Here is a 23,439-nt window from a genome sequence, read left to right on the forward strand (position 1 = left end):
AGGTGCACACACACTGCTATCCTCCATCCCATCCACCAGGGACTCCTCAGACTGAAGTCTCTTCTCCCACTCTCACTCTTTGGGCTGTCTTCAGGGCATGTGTAACTTGGGGAATGAGAAATCAGCATCCACCTGGAGCTACTGAAGCCATCACTCTTCACCATAGTTGCTCACCTCTCTTTTGACAGAAAGTCATGAGGCACTGAGTGGCTCAACCAGGCCCTCAGTACCTCTGGGAGCCATCTACAAGAGTCCATGAGCAGTACCAAGAGCCAGAGCCTGGCCTTCAGGACCCTGGACTCCCACTTATTCTCCATGTTCCCTTGTCCTGTGCAGCTGTGCTTCCTGACTGCAAAGGAAGTGTTGGAGGCCATTGTCTTTTCCAGCTCCATCCTGGAGCTCTGTGACCTTAAGAAGGCAGACACGACTCCCATTATCTCCTTCACTGTCCAGTATGGTAGGCACATGTGGCTACTTACACTAAAATTAAAAGTAATTAAAATTGAATAAAATCGGCAGGGCGCGGTGGCTCGCACCTATAATCCCAGCACTTTGGGAGGCTGAGGAGGGTGGATCACCTGAGGTCAGGAGTTCAAGACCAACCTGACCAACATGGAGAAACCCCATCTCTATTAAAATACAAAATTAGCCAAGCATGGTGGCACATGCCTGTAATCCCAGCTACTCGGGAGGCTGAGGCAGGAGAATGGCTTGAACCCGGGAGGCAGAGGTTGTGGTGAGCAGAGATCGCACCATTGCACTCCAGCAGACTGGGCAACATGAGTGAAATTCCGTCTCAAAAGAAAAAAAATTGAATAAAATCAACGTGGCTAGTGGTCACTGCATTGGACAGCAGATATAGAACATTTTCATCACTGCAGAAGTTCTGCTAGGCAGAGCTGGATTCTGGACAACAATAAGCATAGGAGCCTCCTAGTCGACAGGTTCCGGGATAGGCCAAAGGGATAACTGGGAAAATAGGAAAGGGCCCATTCTCTGAAGGTGCTTTTCTGGGTGGGGCAGTGAGAGATAGTGACTACTGAGATCCCTGAGGCTTCACTACGGCAAATGGGGCTGGCAGCCAACAGAGCCCTGCTTACGAGGTGGCAGAGAACGTCCAAAGGAGAATCTGGCTAGTAGAGGGACTTGCCCCTGAGCCGGCCTGGCCTCTCTCCATGTCTCCTCCCTGCAGCAACTCTGCCCCGGGACACCTTGTCACCCCTTCTCCTTCCTTCTCACCCCCCAGCCATCACCCCGCCCTGCTTTGGCCCTGCAGCTGTGCCAGGCCTTTAGCTCTCCTCCCCAGGACACACGCAGGGTCTGTCCACTTCACACCCCGAATGCCCAGCAAAGCACTGGGCTCGGGGACACCCACTTGCCTACTACCTGGCCCCATTCACATGCTCGGGATGGGAGGGAGGCTTTAACTCAGCCTTGCCCCAATTCCTGCCCAGGAAATGCCCAAACACTCCAACGCCCTGGCTGTTCAGTGGCCTGCCAGGGGACAGCGCAGTCTGCTGGACTGGCACACTCTCACCCCAACGCTATCACCCAATGTCCCCTCTCCAAGGATTGTGTTTCTGTCGGGGATGGGAGGTTGCCTGGGTGGCGGGTGGGGACTCTCTGCAGGGAAGGACCTTTGAGATGCAGCAGGGGCCGCCCCTGCAGAGCCACTTCCCGGGGTCCGGGGACTGAGAGACAGGGAGCAGGGGCACAGAGGGGCGAGCCAAGTTGACGTCGTGGGAGCAGCGGATCTCTCTATTCCAGGATGAGATGGGGGTGCAGGACGAGCCCTCCCCCGCCTCCGCCCCAGGCTACCGGGAGAGAGCTGGAGTCTCGCGGCCTCGAGGCCGGGAAGCCAGCCCCGGCGGGGACCCGAGCGGGGCGGAGCCAGCGGAGGCCCCACCCCCGGCGTCACCGGCCCCAGGGGGGCGTCGCCCCATCCAGCGCTCCAGGTAGCGGCGGCCGCAGCTGCCGGCGCGTGGCTGGCTGCGCCCTCCCCAGCGGCACTCGGGCCGGGCGGGGGCGGGGCGGGGGCGTTCCCGCGGGCTGCCGCCCGTGATGTCACAATCGCGGCGGGCCGCAGCGCTCCGGGGTCGGCGGTGGGCGGCGGGCCGCGAGCCGGCGATCGAAGCGGGCAGCTCGCGCCTGAGTCATGGACTTCCCCTGGCCCCTCCTCTACCACTCCCACTCCCTCGCCGGGCCCCCCCGCCGGGGCTAGCGTCCGCCGCGGCTCCGAGGGGGTGGGGCTGCTGGGAATGGCTGTGCCCCCTTCGGCCCCTCAGCCGCGAGCGTCCTTTCACCTGAGGAGGCACACGCCTTGCCCACAGTGCTCATGGGGCATGGAGGAGAAGGCGGCGGCCAGCGCCGGCTGCCGGGAGCCGCCGGGCCCCCCGAGGGCCGCCGCCGTCGCGTACTTCGGCATTTCCGTGGACCCGGACGACATCCTTCCCGGGGCCCTGCGCCTCATCCAGGAGCTGCGGCCGCATTGGAAACCCGAGCAAGTTCGGACCAAGGTAGCGGAGTGGGCGCGGGGCCGAGGTTGGGGTCCTGCCAGGGCTGCCAGGGGGATGCGGGGACCCCGTCCTCGCATCCTTCCGGGTGTTGGTCCTAGGGGTGAGTGGCTGCTGCGCAAGAAAGGTTTGGAACGTGGTTGTGTGCGGATTTATTTCGTCCCTAAGCAAAACTAGGCTCACACCTCCCTCGGCCCTGCACACGCCCCCCTTCTCCTGGGGCTCTTCGGCACACCGGGTGGCCACCTGCCCACTGTCGGCATGCTGGGTGTGCGGGCCGCACCCCCGTCACTGCGTGCTGGTGCCCCTCGCTGCCCAGAAGCGCGTACCCAGCCAGCTCTGAAACCTGAGGAAGCGGGAACTTTTAAGAGACCCCCCCACAGCCATACCCCATGCACTGCTGCCCCTTCTCCACCCCACGGTGGGAGCAAATCCTCCAGGCTCTGAGCTACCCCTGTGTTCCCCAGGAGCCACCCTGTGGAATTCCAGCTAGCACTCAGCTCCTCACCATCGCTGCAGGCTCAGGCTCAGCACCCCCACACAGGCCATCTTCCCCAGCCCCAGCTGGACACAGGTCCCGGGATATACCTGTGGGCAGAGCCACTCACTGAGCCTTAGGCTAACTCCCCAGCTGACTGCCTCCAGCCCCGCTGTGGGCTGCCTGTGGAGGAAGGTGCCGAGTGGGGCGCTTGTAGCTTTCGCTGGAATGGTAGCGGCTCCATGCAGATGGGCATTCTGGGGTGGGGTGGGGGCAAAGTTGTGGGGAGGTTCTAAACCAAGTGTGGAGGCTGACAGAACCCGCCCTGGGGGAGGAGTAGCGTTTTCAAAAGGAAAGGCCCAGTTTGGTATAAGACTCAAGGCATCAAGCAGGCCTGAGGTTAATTCCAGCACTGACCTAACGTGCCATCTGCCAGTCCCTCCCCTTTCCTGCCTCAGTTTCCCTACCTAGAATTGGTTCAGATGACCTCTAAGGCCCTCCCAGTTCTGTTACATTGTGCCCTACAAATTCTATGGTTCCTTTCTCCTTATCACCCTGCTGCGCAGAGAACCTTGCTCGCAGCCCAGTTGTCTCCTGTCTCTTCTGGTAAGGACCTCTGGCCACTAAAGTCCTGGGATGGGTGCCAACCTCAGTACCCTCCTTGTACCTCCACCACTGGATGGGGCAAGGGGTAGAGCAGGGCCCACTGCCTGGCACAAGGTGAGAGGCAGCTGGTCAGGACATAGTGTTCTGGGCAACTCCCAGCCCTCCCCTGCCACATTCTGGTCCATGTCATTTCTTTCCATACTGGGATGGAGGGTAAGGAGCAGGAGGGGGCTTCTACCTCCCAAGTAGTGTGGAAATTTCTCCATTGCCAAATCCCATTCACTAGAGGCAGACCCAGGAGTGTGTGGGAGCTGAACCCACACTACCATTTTTTTTCTTGAACTCATAGAGACCGGAGACCCCCAAGGTTGGGGACAGAGTGGAGCAAGAGTGACTGGGCTAAAGCACGGGGGGCTTGGGGTGGTTGTGCTCAGCATTCAAATGAGCACCTCCTGCTGGAGCTACCAAGTCCGGGGGAGAGACCAGAGAGATCCTGCCCCACCTACCCACCCACGCACTGTCCTGTCCCCATGCTAGCGCTTCACGGATGGCATCACCAACAAGCTGGTGGCCTGCTACGTGGAGGAGGACATGCAGGACTGCGTGCTGGTCCGGGTGTATGGGGAGCGGACGGAGCTGCTGGTGGACCGGGAGAATGAGGTCAGAAACTTCCAGCTGCTGCGAGCACACGGCTGTGCCCCCAGACTCTACTGCACCTTCCAGAATGGGCTGTGCTATGAGTACATGCAGGGTGTGGCCCTGGGGCCTGAGCACATCCGTGAGCCCCGGCTTTTCAGGTGAGGACGGTGCCAGGGCCTCTGTCTCTACTATTCTTCAGGCCTTGGGCTTGGAAATCCTTGGCATGTGGGGTCCATGGTAGAGAGTTGTAAGATCTGTGAGTTCCCTGAAATTGCATGAAAAATGCATGTTTATATGCATCGCTCTGCAGAGAGGGGCTATTGCTTTCTATAGATTTTAAGTGGTGCCTGCTAGAAGGATGAGTTCTGGGGGAGGAAAGGAAGAATTGTGATGAACATGGGAGCAGAGGACCTGGTTCCCTAAGTGCAGCAGAGATCTGCTTCCTGGCACCATGCCTCAAACCTCTGCCCACTCCAAGTCTGACCTGGAAACATCTCAGAGCCTTAGAAACGAAATGTGAGCCAGATCCCCAGGCACTCAGGGTTTTCTACCTCTGTCTCTGTTTGTCAAGGAAAATGGGCCCTATCCAGGGTACGCATGGTTTTACCTGCCCAGGGAGATGCTATCTCTTCTGCCAGTCTGAGCTCCTTCCGGGTTCCCTGACGAAGTGGAAACCCAGGTTTGGGGAACTGTCAAGGCCTCCTTTCAAAGGCTCACAAGAACCTGTGGCTCCTGGGGAGCCCCTCCCAGTAAATGCTTGGATGTGTAGTGCCCAGGAACTGGACTTTTCCTTCAAACCCTGGGAATGCTGTGGAGACTGGAAAGGGGGAGGACCAAAGAAGGACCCCTAGCATCTCCCTCTCCTCTGTGCCAGAATAAGGATGGCAAAGAGTGTCCTCCTTCCTCACTCCAATGCCATGAGCCACATGGAGGGCACTGAGGCTTGAGTGAGGCCCGAGGCAGGCTGGGATTTACTCCTGACACTGGGACAGTGGCACGGGGGTCTACCTAGGAGCCTTGGCATCTGCCCAGGCTATTCCAAGGGGAAGGAGGCCTTGCGTACTGAGGGGAAACAAGCCCGCCTGGGTGTAGAGCAAGAAGCTTCTTTGCTTCCTCACCTGCCAGCCACTTAACCCCAAATGCACCTGGCTCTGTTTGTGCATGCCTTCTGCAGGGACTTAGAAGAAGAGGATCTGAGAGCTCTTCCACCTCCATGCTCATAAGTGGCTGGTCAGGCGGGATATTTGAGTTGTATATTGTAGTTGTGTGTGTGTGTGTGTGTGTGTGTGTGTGTGTGTATGTCTTGAGGGTGTGAGAGGCATACAAACCTATGCAGGGGTGTTTGCAGGCTCCAGCTGAACAGTTCCAATAGGACCCAGACTGGAGATGTGAAGTCAGAGTAGGGTGCAAGGGACCCTGTCCTGACTTCTGCCACTGCACTCCCCCCAGCTCTCCCTCCGTCTGGTGCATATAAGCTCGGATATTAGCAGGTCGTCACCACTCCCAGGATCCCTCCACCTCTGTGTATCCGATGCTGTCACTCATCCTCTCACGCAAACAATTACCATTGTCAAGAAGATTGAAGGTGGATTTAGGTTCCATAAGAAGAACGTGGCACCTGGGGTAGAGCCCAAAATTGGGATAGGTGTAGGAGGTAGGCCCTTCCTTGATGGTTTTCCCAGGATAGACCATCATCCCTCTGGGTTAAGGTGAACGTCTGTGGGGGAAGCCTCCAGGAGCCACCCTCTACATGTTCCCTTGAACCCCACCCCCAACCTCGGCCTGCTGAGGCTTTCTGCATGAAAATGCTGAGTGTTGAGGTTACTTTCATTGCTATTCCAGACAACGGACCTATTGATATTCAAGAAAACGCTCTGTTCATGCTCTGTTCCGAATCTTCCTTTGGGAAGGGAAGGCCTGAGTCTCAGGTCTGTTTCCCTGCCTTGCCCAAACCCTGGCGGGTTCCCTTCTGCCCCAGGGCCTCTGGCCTTTGAAAGAAAGCACAGCCTTCCTCTCTCACCCACGAGGTTGCTGCCACACCCCTTGTCTCCTCCACCCTTTAGGAGGTGGGAGTCTTGGGGGCTTCCAGAGGAACTCCAAAACTGCTCTGTTATCCCAATAGGGTATGGCCTGCCTCTTCCCGGGGCCTTGCAAGAGAGAGAATGTCCCTGGAACAGCTTGGTAACAAGGTTTCAAACAGCCAATGCCTTTGTTGTCTTTCCCAGTGATTGTTATTCGAGCAACAGGCAGAGGCTGTATGTTGGAAGGAAGCTGAATGTTGGAGTCTTAGCAGACGGTTGGGGGGTGGGACGGCAGAAGGGAAGACTGGCAGAGGACTGGGAGGGCCCAGCTGGGACACAGGGCCTCGGGCGATGGGGTCTTTATCAAGGCCCTCCTTCTCTGACCGGTCAGTCTTCCACTCACCCCCACCTTCTCCCAGCAACCTTCCCTACCACCCACTCCTCTCCTGAGACCTTGGATAATGTCCACAGGAGAACTTGAAAATAGAACGCTGGCTTGTTTTGCGTCCTTGGCACCCAGCCGCCAGCATCAACTCCCTATAGCAGAGGAAGGGGCTGCCCTGGGCCAGCCTGTTTCCCTCCCCACCTTGGCCAGGCTGATAAGAGGTGGGCATTTCTTCCCTGCCTGGCATCACCACCCCCTGATCTCTTGGTGCAAAGTGACCTATGTTCACATCCCCTGAGAGGATGGATCAGAGTCCGGGGAGAGGAGGGCCCGGCCCGCCCCGCCCCCATCCCCAGGTGCCCGTCTGTTCTCAGGAGTTGCTGTGGGTACACTGGGGTAGAACAAGGCCACTGACCTGTGACCAACAGCCCCACTGCTCTGCCCTTCTGCTCCCTGAGGCAGCCCCAGCCTGGCACTGGAAAGGGAGCTGCCAGACTAAGGTCTTAATTCATTTTCCTCCCTTCTGCTGAGACCTTCCTTCTGCAGGACCTGTGCTCCTAAGGGACTTGCAATCATCCCATCCTTGGCCCTCTGGCTAGTGCCCTGGTGGGCCCGGAGGGCCCCTATCTGGCCAGCAGGGGATGAGTGGGGAAGGCAATGTCCCAGCACTGATGCTCTATTCTTCCTGTTCCCTGCTGTAGGTTAATCGCCTTAGAAATGGCAAAGATTCATACTATCCACGCCAACGGCAGCCTGCCCAAGCCCACCCTCTGGCACAAGATGCACAATTATTTCACGCTTGTGAAGAACGAGATCAACCCCAGGTACAAAGATCTGGGAGGGTCCAAGGCTGCCTTAATATGATCTCCCTTCCCTATCCTTTTGGCTCCAGCCCACCCTGCGAGGAGGTTTAAGGGCTCAGGTCCCGGGGAGGAGGCTGGGGAGTTTCTCCTGCAGTCCCTTCAGTCCTAGTTGCTAAGCCTCTGTCTCCAAGCAGAGTTGGGCCCGCTGACTAAGGAGCTTAGATGAGCAGTTTTATACCCATGTGCTCATTTCTCCTTCACTCTGTGATTGTGGCAGGGACCAGGGTTGGGGACAACATTTCCCCATTTTACTTAGAGGCTGCTGAAGCTCAGAGACTGAGCTTGGCCCAGTGTTATGGGGCTTGTGAAAGGCAGGGCTTCTGTTTCCCAGCCCAGGGCTCTTTCCACCTGCCCTGCCTTCTGAACCATGAGCAGGGCAGGGCCCTCAGAATGAGGTGGGACTGAGCTTAGCATCAGTCAGAAGAACTCAACTCATCAGCTGACAAGCCCCTGGAGACAATCAAGGTTCCTGCTACTTCCCAAGACCCCTCTTGTCCCCATGTGCCTTAGGGGACCCTGCCCCCACCTTGCTCAGACTGACAGCTTGCTGCTTCCCTCACTGCTCTTCACAGGAAAGGAGGTAGTCCACCCATCCTGACATTGCCCTTCCCCGATAAGACAGAGTTCCCTGAGTTTTCCCTTAAGCACTCTGACCAGCAACCTGAGAGTCCTCCAAGCCTTTAGACACCTGACTCCCCAGCACACCCTGAGTGCCGAGGAAAGGATGCAGTCCTGGAGGAAAGCGTGGTGTCTTGCCTTCCTTCCTCCAAAAAAAGGCAGTAGTGAGTCTCTGATTCCTTCACGCTCTCTGCTGGGCTTGGCCATCACCCGTCTTCCAAATGTTCATGGGAGTAGGGTGCAGAAGAGGTTTGAGGTGAAGGGTGTGTCTTCTCTCTTCCAATAATAATTAACTCTATCCCCATTTTGAGTATGTCTCTGTCACACACATGCATGACTTTATCTGCATCATCCCACGCCATGCTTACCAAGCACTGCTTTGGGACTATTTGTCCAAGGTGGCCCAGGCCTGCCCTCTCTTTGACCATGTTCAGACCTTGTATGTCAAATATTCTTTCTGGGACAAGGACCTCCTTTTCCCTTAGGGCTAGAACAGTTCATAGAGAACAGGTCCTTCCAACCCTTCAGCCCACAGCTCTTATTTGACAGATGGAAAACTGAGGCCCAGGGAGGGGATGGGACCTGCCCAAGGTCGCTGATCAGTGGCAGCTTAGCAACTAGAGCCAGGCTTCTGGTACTCAGACATAATCCTTGATACTGCAGCTTCCTTTGACTGTGCTGTCACTGTGTGACCTTGGGGGTAACCTTACTGGGAGGGAGTAATCCCCGGAGAAGAGCTGGCCCAATCTCTTTGCTCTTGTCACACCTTTGAACCTTGGACAAACCAAGTTGCTTAACTTCTTTGAGCCTCTTTAGGGGATGATCCATGCCCTAAGCTGCCTGAGTGCCCAAAAGCAGAACAATGATGAGCAATCATTTAGACGAGATAAGCACCTGGAGCTCCAGGCATTGCCTAATAACCCTGAATTATTCAATCCTTCATTTCACAGACATTGATTGACTGGAATTTAAAACAATTGAAAAATGAATGTGACACTGGCCCTGCCCTCAAAGAGCTTAAGAGCCATCTAGGTACACAGGACATGCCCATACACAGCTGCAAAATAAGGCAGGGTGTGTAATGTGTGCTGGGTATGCTGGGAGTGGTAGAACCAGGGAAAGTTGTCTTAGCAGAGTTGGCATGGTGGAAATGAGCAGGGAGGCTACTCCAGCTGGAGGAGATGGCAGGAGCAGGATTTGCTCCTGAGTGACGAGTAGATGAGGTTGGCTGGAGCAGATCTTTGGGAGGACCTGGGAAGGGTCTGGGGGCAGGGGCGAACTACAGAGTTGGAGCTAGCTGGTAAGGGGCCTTAAATGTCAGGCTAAGTAGCCAAGATTTAATTTAGCAAGTAGTGGGAAGTCGTGAAGATGTTTGAGTCAGAGATTCAGGCCAGTAACCTGACCAGGACTGGGCTTTAGGAAGAAAGTCCTCTAACATCATGAGGGACAGATTGGTGGGGGAGGATGGATTTGAGGTAGGGAGACCAGTTGGAAGTGATGTAATTAAGTGGACAAGATCTAGGACTAGGATTCCCAAACTTTGAGCATAAGATTCCCCTGAAGTGCCCAACTTTGGAGATCGATTGAGAGGTCTTGCGTTTATCCCCTAGGAAACGGCTTTTTTTTTTTTTTTTTTGCTCTGTCACCCAGGCTGGAGTGCAGTGGCATGATCTTGGCTCACCACAACCTCTGTTTCCCAGGTTCAAGTGGTTCTTCTGCTTCAGCCTCCCAAGTGGCTGGGATTACTGGTGCCTGCCATCATGCCCTGCTAATTTTTGTGTTTTTAGTAGAGACAAGGTTTCGCCATGTTGGCCAGGCTGGTCTCAAACTCCTGGCCTCAAGTGATCCACCTGCCACAGCCTCTTAAAGTGCTGGGATTACAGGTGTAAGCCACTGCGCTCGGCCAGGAAGCCACATTTTGATAGGCACCCCAAGTGTTTCTGAGGCAAGTGATAGAGGCAAGGGATTGAGGAATATTCCCCTAGGGCAACTTGAGGTGGCGGATGGAGAATAGGATGTGTCAGAGACCTGTGGAAATAGATTCAGTAGCCTCGGTGTCGGACGCGGATGTGTCCAGAGTGGCTGGGAGAACGTGGGGCGGATAACTGGGTCGGGCATCACGAGGAGATACCGGTGGGTTGGTTGGTGGGAGGGCAAAGGGATAAGCCAGTAAGCTCAAATGCCTAGAAAGAGCCCTGTGGGGAGAAAGTACTCTTGCCTGTCCAGATCTTGACAGCACAGTAGAGACTGGCCAGGCAGCAGTCCTGATATCAGGAGGAACCCCAAGGCTTCCCTGCAGAGACCTCCAGCCCCCTCCTCCCCTTCCTGCTGGCCCTGGGGCAGAGGAGCAGGAGGAGCAGTTTTTCCTGGGCAGTGTTTCTGGGATGTGGTGGTGGTTACTCTTCTGCCAATTACGCCTTGAAAGAGCCCCGTGGTGGCGGGACTGAAGGTAGCGAAGCTGGCGATGTTTCAAGTGCTCAGGGGAGGGAAGCAGAGCAGTGAGGGAGGCCCCGGGGAGATAGAAGGCCAGGATTGTTCCCACAGTAACCATCTGCGTGGCCTTGGGGTGGGCAGGGTGGGGTTCAGACTGAGGTCAGGGATAGAGCAGCAGGCATCTTGCATGTCAGAGCCATGTTTTTCAGGCCAGGAGCTGAGCAAACCAAAGGAACCCTCCTAATTCTTCTCTTTTGATGGTCTCAGTCCAAGAAAAAAATATAAAAGGAATCTTAAAAGGTAGCTTCTTAAGGAGAGCCAGGACTGAAACACATCTTACGCAGACCTGTCAGCACAGATAAACTCCAGGAAGCATGGGGAAGGCCTCCCCCATATCACCCCTCCCAGCAGACTCCCTGGACTCAGAGGGGCCTTCGCAGAGCCTCTGAGGGGCACCCAGGCCTTCAGAGAGAGTGCACAGCCCTCACAATTAGGAGACTCCATTCGATTTGGATCCTTGGATGGGCCAAGGACTGCTTTCCTTAGATGAAGAAGTAAAGGATCCAGCAGTGCAAGAGGTATCTGGAGGCTGGGAGAAAGCCTCTTTCCTCCCTTGAGCCTCAGTTTCTCCATGGGGCTGGACTAGATGACCTCAGATCTTGAGCTTTGACCTTCTCAAAACTTGAAAGGGACCCTGTGCTCTCTTCCTTCTCCAGAGGGGACAGAGGAGTGCCTCAGTGGCTGAACACTCTTCCTCATGTTCTGGCCCCTGGGCTGGGTGAGGGAGTGATCGGTCTGTCCTGCGGGAAGGTGAGAGAGGCCGGTCTCATTCTCATCCTCCTCTATGTGCTCTTGCTACCCTGGACAGAGAAACACAAATTGGTGACACAGGAATGGAGATAAAAGCCCAGCCTCCTCCCCTCTGCCCGTTGGTGGTTCTAGGTTTTTAAGGACTGTGGTGTTTGGCCTTTTCAGTGTACACAGACCTGTGTGCCTCCTGGGGACCAAAGTTCAGAGCATGCAAGCACAGTGGACCCTCATCAGACTTCCACATGGCCTCTGATAACTTGACTGATTGGCTGATTTCTTCATTCCTCAACATGTGTTTCTTTCAGCAGAAATGGCTGCTGAGTGCATGGGATGGGGGTGGGGCAGGAGGAGAGGTGGACCCATGCATCATTGGGTTCATTGGGTTCATTGCCCCCAAGTTGCACTTGCATGGTCTGGCAGGGGTCTGGGACAAGGGAACACTTACTCATAACTCAAGGTAGAAGGGACGAGTCACTGGGGAGCCACAAAGCAAGCATGCTCTCATTGAAGGCTTTAATGTGCCTTTGACAGTGTAGGAGTGAGCTAAAGAAGCTCTTGGTTTGCTTTCTCATGTTAGCCGATGGTCTGTTTGTGAAATGAGAGGTTAGACCAGACCGTCTCTCTGGTCCTTTCTACCTGTGACATGGTCAGCTGCTGGGGTGAGAGGGGGGCACACCAGGACATACCTCTGCCTTCTCAAGAGAGCTCCATTGCTCCAGCTCCCTGCCAGGGCACTACTCTTCCTGCCGGGGAGGATCTTTGTGGGACTCAGCTTGACTTAGGGAGCTGTACTTCCTCCTGGGGAGTTTTCCCAGCATCCTAAGAGCAGGTCTGTTTTGTATCTCTCCCCACTGCTCCTTGTTCTTAGTCTGGAATCCCCGAGTCTGGACACTCATTCTCACCTGCCTTGTCCCTTCCCTGTGTCTCCTTCCTTACCCTCCTGTCCCTTTCACAAAGTAGCAGGGATGCCCTTAATCAGTGACTTTATGCCCTGCCTCATGCTTTTATGCCCATGTCTTTATCAGCTTCCTAGTGTAACCAGAGGAGTCAGAAGGACAGGACCCCTCAGTGCCATTTTACAGATGACAAAAGTGAGGGTCTAAGAGATTGGCCTTTTTTCCAAGGCCCCCCTGCAGTAAGACAGAGGGAGTGATGAGGCTCAAACTCAGGGCTCTTGAGGCCAAGCACCTGCTTGTCTATCAGCCCTGCCTTCACTGGCTACCTTTTTTTTGCAACTGCCCAGCCTTTCTGCAGATGTCCCTAAGGTAGAGGTGTTGGAACTGGAGCTGGCCTGGCTGAAGGAGCATCTGTCCCAGCTGGAGTCCCCTGTGGTGTTTTGTCACAATGATCTGCTCTGCAAGAATATCATCTATGACAGCATCAAAGGTATGGCTTTTCTGGCCCCAGGGCAGTAGCAGGGCTTTGGTTGGTTGGTTAGCTGGCTTCACAGATCTGTTCCTCCGGCTGGCACTTGGACAAGCAAAAGGAGACCTGGATTTAGGTCTTAAGTTAATTTGTAGAAGGGAAAGGGGAAAGGAAATAAAAAATTCCTACTTTGAAAAGTCTGTGCCAAGGGCCGGGTACAATGGCTCATGCCTATAATCCTAGCACTTTGGGAGGCCAAGGCATGTGGATTGCTTATGCCCAGGAATTCAAGACCAGCCCAGGCAATGTGGTGAGACCCTGTCTCTACAAAAAAAAAAATACACAAAACTTTTCCTGGTATGGTGGTACATGCCTATAGTCCTAGCTCCTTGGGAGGCTGAGGCAGGAGGATCACTTGAGCCTGGGAGGTGGAGGTTGCCATGAGCCATGATGGAGCCACTACAGTCCAGCCTGGGCAACAGAGCAAGACCCTATTAAAAAAAAATAAAGTCTGGCCAGGCGCGGTGGCTCATGCCTATAATCCCAGCTCTTTGGGAGGTCGAGGTGGGTGGATCACAAGGTCAGGAGTTCAAGACCAGCCTGGCCAGCATGGTGAAACCCTCCCCCCCGTCTCTACTAAAAATACAAAAATTAGCCGGGCATGGTGGCATGCACCTGTAATCCCAGTTACTCAGGAGGCTGAGGCAGGAGAATCGCTTGAACCAGGGAGGCAGAGGTTGCAGTGAGCTGAGATCAAGCCACTGTACTCTAGCTTGGGTGACAGAGCCAGACTCTGTCTCAAAACAGAAAGACAAAAACAAACAAAAAAAATCTGTGCCAAGAAAGAGAGAGAGGACGAACACCTCCTCGTGTTGCTGATGAGAGCATCACCCCAGGGGGTATTAATACTTAGCTTTATTCCTGATCCTTAGCCATGCTGAGGACAGCTGTCTTTAGATGAGGAGAGCCTGCAGCTCCAGCTGTGTGAGAGGGACACTGGGAACTAGGAAGGGCAGATGGATGGATGGATGGAAAGAAGTAGCTTAGAAGACTGCTGCAGTGATGGGGTTGGGCAGGGTTGCTGCAGAGGCTGGCATCACTCAGTGGGTGCATCCCAGAGGTCTGCAGAAGCTTGACCAGGCTCTGTTGCCAGATCTCCTGGGCCAACTCTCATCGACTCTCCTCTACTTCATAGGTCACGTGCGGTTCATTGACTATGAATATGCTGGCTACAACTACCAAGCTTTTGACATTGGCAACCATTTCAACGAGTTTGCAGGTGAGAGGGGCATTACTACAGTCGTGCTTTGTAGTGGTGTTTCAGTCAGTGACGGACCACATGTAGATGGTGGTCCTATGAGATTACTGTATATTTACGGTAATAGATACCTTTTTTTTTTTTTTGATACGGAGTCTCGCTCTGTCGCCCAGGCTGGAGGCTGGAGTGCAGTGGCGTGACCTCAGCTCACTGCAAGTTCTGCCCCTGGGTTCACGCGCCATTCTCCTGCCTCATGCTCCCGTGTAAGCTGGGATACAGGCACCTGCATAGGTACATATTTTTTACTAGTACCTTTTCCTATGTTTGGATATGTTTAGATACATAAATACTTTAGCATTGTGTTACAGTTACCTACAGTATTCAGTACAGTAACAATGCGGTACAGGTTTATATAGCCCAGGAGCAATAACATGCAGCCTAGGTGTGTAGTAGGCTGTCCCATCTAGGTTTGTGTAAGTACACTCTGATGATCACACAAAATCACTCGATGGTGCATTTCTCAGCAGGTATCCCTGTCACTAGGCAATACAGGACTAGATCTGACCAATGTTCAAAGCACCCTCTGTAGGGTGGGGACCAGGGCCAGGGTATGGGGAGGGTGGAGGCTAGATAGCTCTTGTCCTCCAAAGTATCACAGCTTGAGGGGTTAAGGCACAGCCTGCTCTTAGAGAGTTCCAAGTCTCACTGGGGGAAGCAGGACTCACATACACAGAGCAGACCTCTCCTAGCCCATATGGCACTTTGGTACAAATTAGGAAAATGTGACCTCTGTAGGATCCTGAAGATACTCAGCTTGGTACATAAATTAGAAAAAGACCCCTTCCTCCAGGTCGACACAGCTTAGACGACTGCTGCAGCTTGGCCAGCACAGCACAGGATGACTTCAGCCTCCACTCCTTTGTCCAAGCTCCTTTATGCCCAGTACAACCGGTCCAATTGTACATGGGGGCCTTATATGCAGACAAGGAGCAGAACAAGCTACAAGTAGCTGTTTGCCTGGTGGCCTGATGAGAATCATCTAAGTAGAATCTAAGTATGTGCTATGTAATTTGACTCCCTAAGTTCAGTTTATGGCTTTGCTGCTTATTGGCTGTGTGACCCTTGGGCAGTTTATTTACCCTCTCTGTGCCCCTATAAAATGGAGATGATGATAGTACCCACCTCATAGTGTTGATATGAGACACACACACACACACATATGTATGACACATACTAAGCATTGTATTGGCGTTTGCTGCTGTGATTAGACTGGGAAGCTTTACGGGAGTGGGGATGGGAGAGGCAGGATAGGGGGGTGATTCCTAGGGGTAAGCAGGTGTTCTATAAAGGCATAGTATACACAATGGAACCATCTGTGTAGAGGAAACAGGGCAGGTTTTTCCAGCTTGAGGGTTAATTAGATGGGACCAAGGAGGCAACTCACATGGGACAGAGCTGGACACTGGGGCTGGAGAGCTGTCCCCAGACTAGCACGGTGAGGTGTTCCCATGATGGGGCAAGGCCCTGTGGCTCAGGATAGGGGAGGCATGCCCAGGCGAACTGGAGAGCCACTCTCCAGCCCCATCAGGCCAATTGTGTTCCTTCTGGAACCCCAGGTGATCAATCTGTCAAGCAATGATTGTACCTGAGAGTACACCTAGGAACCCCCGGGGTGATGGAGCCTCAGCTGGGCAGAGCAGCTGAGCCTTGGGGTGTGGCATGGAGCAGAGGCTGGCACTGGCAGGGCCCTGGGTCTGGGAATTCTTGGCTGCCAGGCTCACTGGCCTTTCCACAAGGGATAATTCTTAAGCATTTTAAGTCCTCCTCGCCCACGGCACAGAGCAAAGTCCAACTGGAATTTCTCCAAAGGGGTAGATTGCAGCCTGCTCCCAAGTTGAGAATGGAGGAGGAAGAACCTAGCCTGGGGGAAGGGAGAGAGCTGGGGAGATCCCGACCTGGGGAGAGGGGCCTCATGGGTGCGCAGGAGTGAGGAAGACACAGTTCTGGTCATTGGGAGATCAGAGTTCCAGCCCTGACTCTGCCTCTAACCACCATGTGACCTTGGGTGCATTTCTTCTCCTCTCTGGGCCTCCGTTTCTACATTTGTTCCAGGAGATTCTTTTCTAGCCACACTCCTGGAGCCTCAGGAGACTGCATATGTTTCCCCATGGATATAAAGGAAGCTTGAGAAGGACAAGAAGAAGAGGAAGGAGGGAACCCTGGAGAAGGTGGCCCAGTCCTGGTCCTCCTGTCTTAAATCACTTCTTTGTGTACCAGCTTTGAAGCTGTGGTTTCTTCCACCATGCCCGGGATGAGCTGGTGGTACTGGGCTGGCAGCTGGAGGGCTATGGCGGGGCTGGAAGGAACCAGAGCCATCTGATCCATGGGTTCCCAGCCTGGCTACACATCAGAGCCATCTAGGGAACTGGACTGGGGTGGGGGTGCTCTCCAGGTGATGTTTTTAAATAGCCTCTTAACACCAGGAAGCCATGTTTGATATCCCTACATGAAGTCCCTTCATTTGATAAATGAAGAAATTTCGGCCAGTGATAGGAAAGGGTTCCCCTAAGGCTAACAAGGTTAGCATAAGACCTAGGACTAGTAATGCTGATCCAGTGCTTTTAACTGAGGGCTTCCTGCACATGGTCATTTTTGTGCAGGGGTTGGGAGAGACAGTGGTGCTGTCTTGAGGGGTTGCCGTCACTCCCAGGACTGTGTCTTGCCCCTTAACCTGTCTGCCTTTCTCTCTCTGCTTTCCTCAATCCCACAGAAGCAGTGCTCCTAGCTGGGATGGGGTAGACCTCACACTAGCTGAGTTTCATACTCAAAGAAGCTGCCTTCTCAGGGCTGCCTCTTTAGGCACAGCCCCACAGGTCAAAGGAGATGGGAGTTTGAGGGGAGAAGGGAACACCTACTGAGCTTGAGGAGACCCTAGGTGGGCTCATCTCCAAGCAACTTGTGTCTGGCCTGCCTCCCCATCAGGCGTGAATGAGGTGGATTACTGCCTGTACCCGGCGCGGGAGACCCAGCTGCAGTGGCTGCACTACTACCTGCAGGCACAAAAGGGGATGGCCGTGACCCCCAGGGAGGTGGAAAGGCTCTACGTGCAAGTCAACAAGTTTGCCCTGGTGAGTGCCTCGTGACTAGGGCTGGCACAGGAAAGGAGTCAGCAGGAGGGACTGGTGACCCAACTAGCCTCCTACCCAGAGCCCAGGGTCAGGTGAGAGCCTGGGGACACCCATCCCCAGCTCCTGACCCCACCCTAGAGGTGAAGCCTGGTAAGAGCTGTCTTAGGCAGCCCTTAATACTTGATGCCCTGTTCCCTGCTCCCCAAGCCCCACCAAGTCTAGGCTCTCTCCTTTCTAGAGGAATGAATACTTCCAAGAAATATCCTAGCTTCCTATATTAGCATTTCCCTTGTTTGAATAAGTAGTTCTTTCTACTGTCTAACCTCAGCCCTTCATGTTGCAGTTAAATTCATCCATATATATACTCTTTTTTTTTTGAGGCAGAGTCTCACTCTTGTTGACCAGGCTGGAGAGCAATGGCGCTATCTCGGCTCACTGCAACCTCTGCCTCTCAGGTTCAAGCCATTCTTCTGCCCTCAGCCTCCCAAGTAACTGGGATTACAGGCATGTACCACCACACCCAGCTAGTTTTTTTGTATTTTTAGTAGAGACAGGGTTTCACAATGTTGGCCAGGCTGGTCTTGAACTCCTGACCTCAGGTGATTAGCCCACCTCTGCCTCCCAAAGTGTTGGGATTACAGGAGTGAACCACTGCACCCGGCATACATACATACATATATATAATATATAATATATATATACTTTTTTTGAGATAGGGTCCCACTCTGTCATCCAGGCTGGAGCACAGTGACACAATCGTAGCTCACTGCTGCCTTAAACTCCCAGGCTCAAGCGATCCTCCCACCTCAGCCTCCTGAGTAGCTAGGATTACAGGTGTGTGCCACCACGCCTGGCTAATTTCTTTGAACTTATTGTAGAGATAGGGTATTGCTATGTTGCCCAGGCTGGTCTCTAATTCCTGGCCTCAAATGATCCTCCCACCTCAGCCTCCTGAGTAGCTAAGGTTATAGGCGTGAGCTACCATAACCTTTAGAGAAGATACAGAATGTCAAGCTCTAATCCTTCTTTGTAACTGCCTCCACTGACTCAGAACTCTAAGTAAACTTTTCCCGACAGGCTCTTCCTACTCAAATGACTGTGCTGTCAGTTCTCAATTTTGAATGCCCCTTATCCAAGGTGCCTGGTTCATGCCAAGTCTCCACTGGTGTGTGCCTAGGGATTCCTAACTAGTCTCATTAATGTCAGCTGTGCATAAGAAGACACGGCAGCTGCCTTGAATTTCACAGTACAGAAGAGAGCTAAATACAATCTTTACTTTTCTGTAATTTCAGAATCCCTATTCTGTTTTCCTCACTGAGTTTACATTAGGTTCTTCCTCCTCAGTCTTTAGACTTTAAGACCTTAAGAACATGCCTTCCTCTTGCTAAGTTTTTTAGTGATCATTCATACGTGCTAGCTTATCTATGCCCCTTCTACGGAATGGAAAGGAAATAAAGTGGAGGGAGGTACTTTGTAGCCAACCCCTGAGTGAGGAAGACCCTGGGATGGGGTGGGAATGGGATGGGAGAGCCACAAGGGTTGGGGGATGCACATGGGAAAGCGATGGCGTCACTAGTGTTTGTTCAGGGGTAGACAGGAACCACAGCTCCCTGGCTTTATTTTATTTTAGATTCAGAGGTACACATGCAGGTTTGCTATATAGGTAACCTGCCTGTCACCAGGGTTTGGTGTACAGATTGTTTCATCACCCAGGTAATAAGCATAGTGTGACAGGTAGTTTTTCCATCCTCACTCTCCTCCCACCCAATCCCTGGCTTCTTGAGCCTGAGGTGACCTGGGCCTGGTGGGTGCCTCTAGCCACAAGGAAAGCACAGTTTGATGCTTAGCAAATGCCCAGACTTGGGGGATTCTTGTTTCCATATCTAGGTTCATTTTCCAACCCAACCAGCCTCCCAGTGGAAGAGAGGAAAAGGAGTGGAGGAGGTTAGTGTAGGGATCTTCCAGCAGACATGTGGCCAGGGCACTGCTGCCCATCACTCTTCCTTCCCTGCACCTTCCTGAAGGGCACCAGCCCCCACTAGCCATTAGGCCTAAGCTCTGGCTTAGGGGTTCATCTTGGCCTGGATACCTTGGCCTTGAAGACTCCAAGAGATCTCCCTGGGTAGGGAAGAGACCAGAGGTGGAGTGTGGGTCCTGCTTAGGTTGTGGGAACCCCCTAGAATTCCTCACTACTGACTACCTGCCTTAGGGTTGGTAAACATTCGGGCCTTGGTAGAACTGGCTCTGACCCCCTCTCTCTAGAAGGAGTGGAGGCTCCCAATGCTGTGCAGTGACTTGGCCTCCAGAATTTCCCCAGCTTGTGCTAGGGAGACCCCACCACATCTCTTCCAGGGTCCTAGCTGTGTGTCTTCCACAATGACTGCATCCCTCCAGTGCTGTAGAGTCGGAAACAGGCATGGGGAGATTGCCAGGCTGATCCTCTCTGGTCTGTTTCCAGGCGTCTCACTTCTTCTGGGCTCTCTGGGCCCTCATCCAGAACCAGTACTCCACCATCCACTTTGATTTCCTCAGGTGAGTGCGGGGGTGATGGGGCGGACGTGGAGAAAAGGGAGATCCTTGGTTGAGCCCAGGGTGTGGGCAAAGGACAGCCCAGGCAGAATGCCCAGAGTCCGCTCCCTTGCTCTGCTGACTCGCCCCCATTCTAGCTCATCTCCAGTGGGGCTGCTATCCCCAGGGGATGCCAGGAAAGTACCACTCTGAAAAGAGAAGTGTCACATCCTCCCTGTTCCTCGCAGGAGGTCTGCTAGTCCCCACCAAATCCTACTACCTACTCCACGCCCTGCCCTGCTGCCAGCGCACCTATCCACGGAGCCTGGTGGTGGATGCAATCGTTGAAAATCAGTCTGAACAATCGCAGATCCTACCTCGTTCTAACAGCAGAGAGGACAGAGGTCCAGAGCACAGAAGTGACTTGCTGAAGCCATGCAGTGGTTAAGTGTTTGCCATGCTGCCTTCTGGTTGGGCGACAGACCCAGCTACTCCTTCAGTGGCTCCTAGTGATATATAGGGACCGTAGCTAGCTGCTGCTTGTGTATTGATGATTCAGGGAGTCCCTGTCCTGTGAGGTTTCTATGTCCCTAAGGGCCAGGAATCATTTCTCCATTCTGGTCCAGGGCCTTGCCCTTCTCCTTCTCACCCACCTTCAGCTGAAAGGGAATCACTAGCCTGGTTTCAAAGTATTCACAACTATTAGAGAAATGCAAGTGAAAAGCATGGTGAGATGTCGCCTCACACCCATTAGGATGGGTGCTATTAAAAAACAGAAAATAATAATTGTTGGTAAGGATGTGCAGGAATTGAAACCTTTCTGCACCATTGGTGGGAATGTAAAATGGTGAGCTACTGTGGAAAACAGTAGGGTGGTTCCTCAAAAAATAAAAATATAACAACCGTATGATCCAGCAATCTCATTTCTGGGTGGGTAGCCAAAATAATTGAAAGCAAACTCTCAGAGAAATATTTATATACCTATGTTCACAGCAACATTATTCTTGGCACAGTAGCCAAGAGATGGAAGCAACCCGGATGTCTGCCAACAGATGAATGATTGAATAAAATACGGTCTCTACATACAATAGAATATCACTCAGCCTTAAAAACTAAGGAAATCTTGTTACTTGCTACAACATGGATGAATCTTGAGGACATTATGCTAAATAAGCCAGTCATGAAAAGACAAATATGGTTCTATAAGAGATAATTAAAGTAGTCAAATCCATAGAAACCAGAATTGTTGCCAGGGGGTGGGGAGAGGGAGCATTGGGGAGTATTGCTTAATAGGTCTGGTTGTCCAAAAGGAAAAAGTTGTAGATACTCATTTGCACAGCAATATGTATATAATAACTGAAAAACCAAAACTCCAAACAAGCATGTTTGTGGGTTTCTCTAGTCTGATCTAAAAAAAAAAAAAATGTAGTTGCAATAAAAAAAAAAATAGGCTGGGCGCGGTGGCTCATGCCTGTATTCCCAGTACTTTGGGAGGCCATGGCGGGCAGATTACTTGAGCTCAGGAGTTCGAGATTAGCCTGGGCAACATGGTGAAACCCTATCTCTACAAAAAATACAAAAATTAGCCACATGTAGTGGCATGCACCTGTAATCCCAGTTATTCTGGAGGCTAAGTGGGAGGATCATCAGAGCCCGGGAGGCAGAGGTTGCAGTGAGCCAAGATCGTGCCATTGCACTCCAGCCTGGGTGACAGAGCCAGACCCTGTCTCAAAATAAATAAATATTAAAAATTTTAAAAAGAAGCAAAAGAAATAATAATACTAATCAGTCTGGGTTGGGGTTGATCTGCTCAGACTTAGATAGGCCTAGAGCCACTAAGAAACTTTCCTTATGATGTGAGCACCCCCAGCAGGGCCCACCTGGCTTTCTTCCTCACACCCAGCTTCCTTCTGTCTTTCCCCAGGTACGCAGTGATCCGATTCAACCAGTACTTCAAGGTGAAGCCTCAAGTGTCAGCCTTGGAGATGCCAAAGTGACCAGCCACCCCATCCCTCCCCTACCCATCTGTCTGGCCAGACCTGTTCTCCAGAGCTCAATTCTGCACTCCGGGGTCCACACCCTTGGACAAGGTGGGAGAGGGGACAGGTGGGTGTCCAGGGAGAAGGCTCTGTCCCTGCCGCCAGCCCCCAGTGGTTGCCACTGAAGACCTCATTCTCCTGTCTGGAGGGGGCTGATAGGACCTCCTTCTGGGGGTCCCCTGCACCCCACCAGGCTTGGGAGGAAGTGCCTGCAGCCAGGTCCTGGACCATAACCACCCCTGGGAAACACATCATTCCCAGCCTCAGGCCCTGCTGGAATTGGGGTTGCCTTATATGTGTGTTTACCCCTTCCTGGCCTGGGGAAGGAGGCGGGGAGGGCTCCTTTCTACCTCCAGTGCCCTGAGCCTCCAGTCCGTCTCCCCCTGCATGCCCCACGTGGGAGGTGCTGAGCTCCAAACCAGCATCACACCAACTCTGACACATGGATGTACATATCTTGGTGATGGGTGGGGCCAAGAATTGAGCATGACATCTTCCCCAGCAGCCACCTCATCTGAGACCCCTCACCTTCTCCAAACCAGATCCAATCAAACCTCACCCCGAGGAAACATGCTCCCCAACGTGCTCTCCTGTGCTTCTGTTTTGTCCCCCTGCTGAGGGGACAGGAGAGGGAGTGGTGAGGCCCTGGACTTCCAGAGCCTGGCTCTGCTTCGTGCTGTGGCTTGGTTAGAGGGGACGTGGCCAAGGGTGAGGTGGCCAAAACCAGAACCAGCAGTCTCCTGCCTTGTTCCCTCCCTGGCCCTCAGGCCCTCCTTCCAGGGATGTCTCTCCAGCTCTACTTTATGTCCTGAAGCTGACCCAAGGTCTTCCTATCTGGGAATGCCTAGTGGGAGCCAAGAGGATGGGGTGGGGGCCAGGGCCCCCCAGGGTCCAGCGTGGGAGAGCCTGGGCAGAATCCCATCAGAAAGGTGCTGACTCAGCTGGTTGCCCGGACGGACACTCAACAGCCTCCACCTCCTTTCTGCCCTCACAGCTGGTGGGGCCTTCCTGGCTCTGGCCCAGAAAGTGATTCATTTGTAAATTATCATGGTTTTCTGCATTAAAATGCTCATTTCCGGACTGCTGTGTCTGAGTGACAATGGTGAGGAACTGACCCCTGCGTGGGGGCTGAGGGGTGCTGTAACCCCTCCTGATGTCCACCTGGGCTTCATGCTGAAGTCAAGGTAGCCACTTGCACACATCCTCCTGTGCACCTAGCTCTGAAGGCTCTGGGCAGGGTCCCTATTTCTCTCACTCAGCTTCTCTGCCTTTGACTCTCTTGGTAGAACTTACCAGTCAAACCTGGTAAAGCGCTGCTTAGAGGGAACTAGGCTGTGGATTACGAGGGCTTTGGCTGACTCAGGAGATGAACCAGTGACATCCTAAATAGAAGTGCTCGGGACATCTTTCTCGGTCATCTCTGGCTCCCAGCTGTCGGTGGAGTGGGGAAGGGGCTGCTCTGCCCGAGAACAGGCAGGAGTGATGTCTGGAACCAATCCGTCACTTTCTCAGAAGGCCAGAGGGAAGGAAGAGCAAAACTCAAAGATGAGAAGGAGGCACCCCCTTAGCAGCCCAGTCACTCCGGCTGTACTTCCCAGGCTGTGCACCAGGCAGCAGCTGCTCCAGGACTGCCCCCTGCCAGTAAGTGCCCAGTGCCCTTAGGGGCAGCAGAGGCAACAGCAGCAGCAGCCTGCCAGGTGGACTCTGGTTGTTTGGCTTTTGCCTGCAAAAAGCACCCTGGTGCCATGGCAACCACTGGAGCTGGCACCTTCAAG

The 23,439-nt window shown here is 53.4% G+C and overlaps 1 protein-coding gene across 6 annotated transcripts; it reads left to right on the forward strand.

The window, feature by feature from the left end:
• The first annotated feature begins 1,927 nt into the window (after positions 1-1,927).
• ETNK2 (ethanolamine kinase 2) lies at positions 1,928-22,745 on the forward strand. Of its 6 annotated transcripts, XR_001887161.1 has the most exons (9): positions 1,934-2,516; positions 4,135-4,394; positions 7,344-7,466; positions 12,610-12,752; positions 13,927-14,010; positions 16,972-17,117; positions 19,576-19,649; positions 21,550-21,731; positions 22,432-22,745. XR_001887161.1 is itself a non-coding variant. In XM_017881059.1 (8 exons), the coding sequence occupies exons 1-7, from the start codon at positions 2,259-2,261 to the stop codon at positions 19,638-19,640; spliced, it is 1,185 nt and encodes a 394-aa protein (XP_017736548.1). In that variant the 5' UTR covers positions 1,934-2,258; the 3' UTR covers positions 19,641-19,649; positions 21,550-22,745. The 6 variants fall into 6 exon arrangements, 5 of the variants coding, with proteins under 5 accessions (XP_017736552.1, XP_017736548.1, XP_017736549.1 ...); XM_017881059.1 differs by having other exon boundaries at positions 19,470-19,649; positions 21,550-22,745; XM_017881060.1 differs by having other exon boundaries at positions 21,550-22,745.
• The last annotated feature ends 694 nt before the right edge of the window (positions 22,746-23,439 follow it).

This window comes from Rhinopithecus bieti, unplaced genomic scaffold (genome assembly GCF_001698545.2).
Source record: "Rhinopithecus bieti isolate Rb0 unplaced genomic scaffold, ASM169854v2 scaffold_12049, whole genome shotgun sequence".
Lineage (NCBI taxonomy): Eukaryota > Metazoa > Chordata > Mammalia > Primates > Cercopithecidae > Rhinopithecus > Rhinopithecus bieti.

What these genes read in the sequence shown, in the direction of transcription:
- ETNK2 (XM_017881059.1), top strand. Translation starts at nt 2,259, where the DNA reads ATGGCTGTGCCCCCTTCGGCCCCTCAGCCGCGAGCGTCCTTTCACCTG. An exon ending in CCGAGCAAGTTCGGACCAAG is followed by an intron (nt 2,517 to 4,134) that starts GTAGCGGAGTGG and finishes TCCCCATGCTAG; the next exon opens with CGCTTCACGGATGGCATCAC. An exon ending in AAGTCAACAAGTTTGCCCTG is followed by an intron (nt 17,118 to 19,469) that starts GTGAGTGCCTCG and finishes CATCTCTTCCAG; the next exon opens with GGTCCTAGCTGTGTGTCTTC.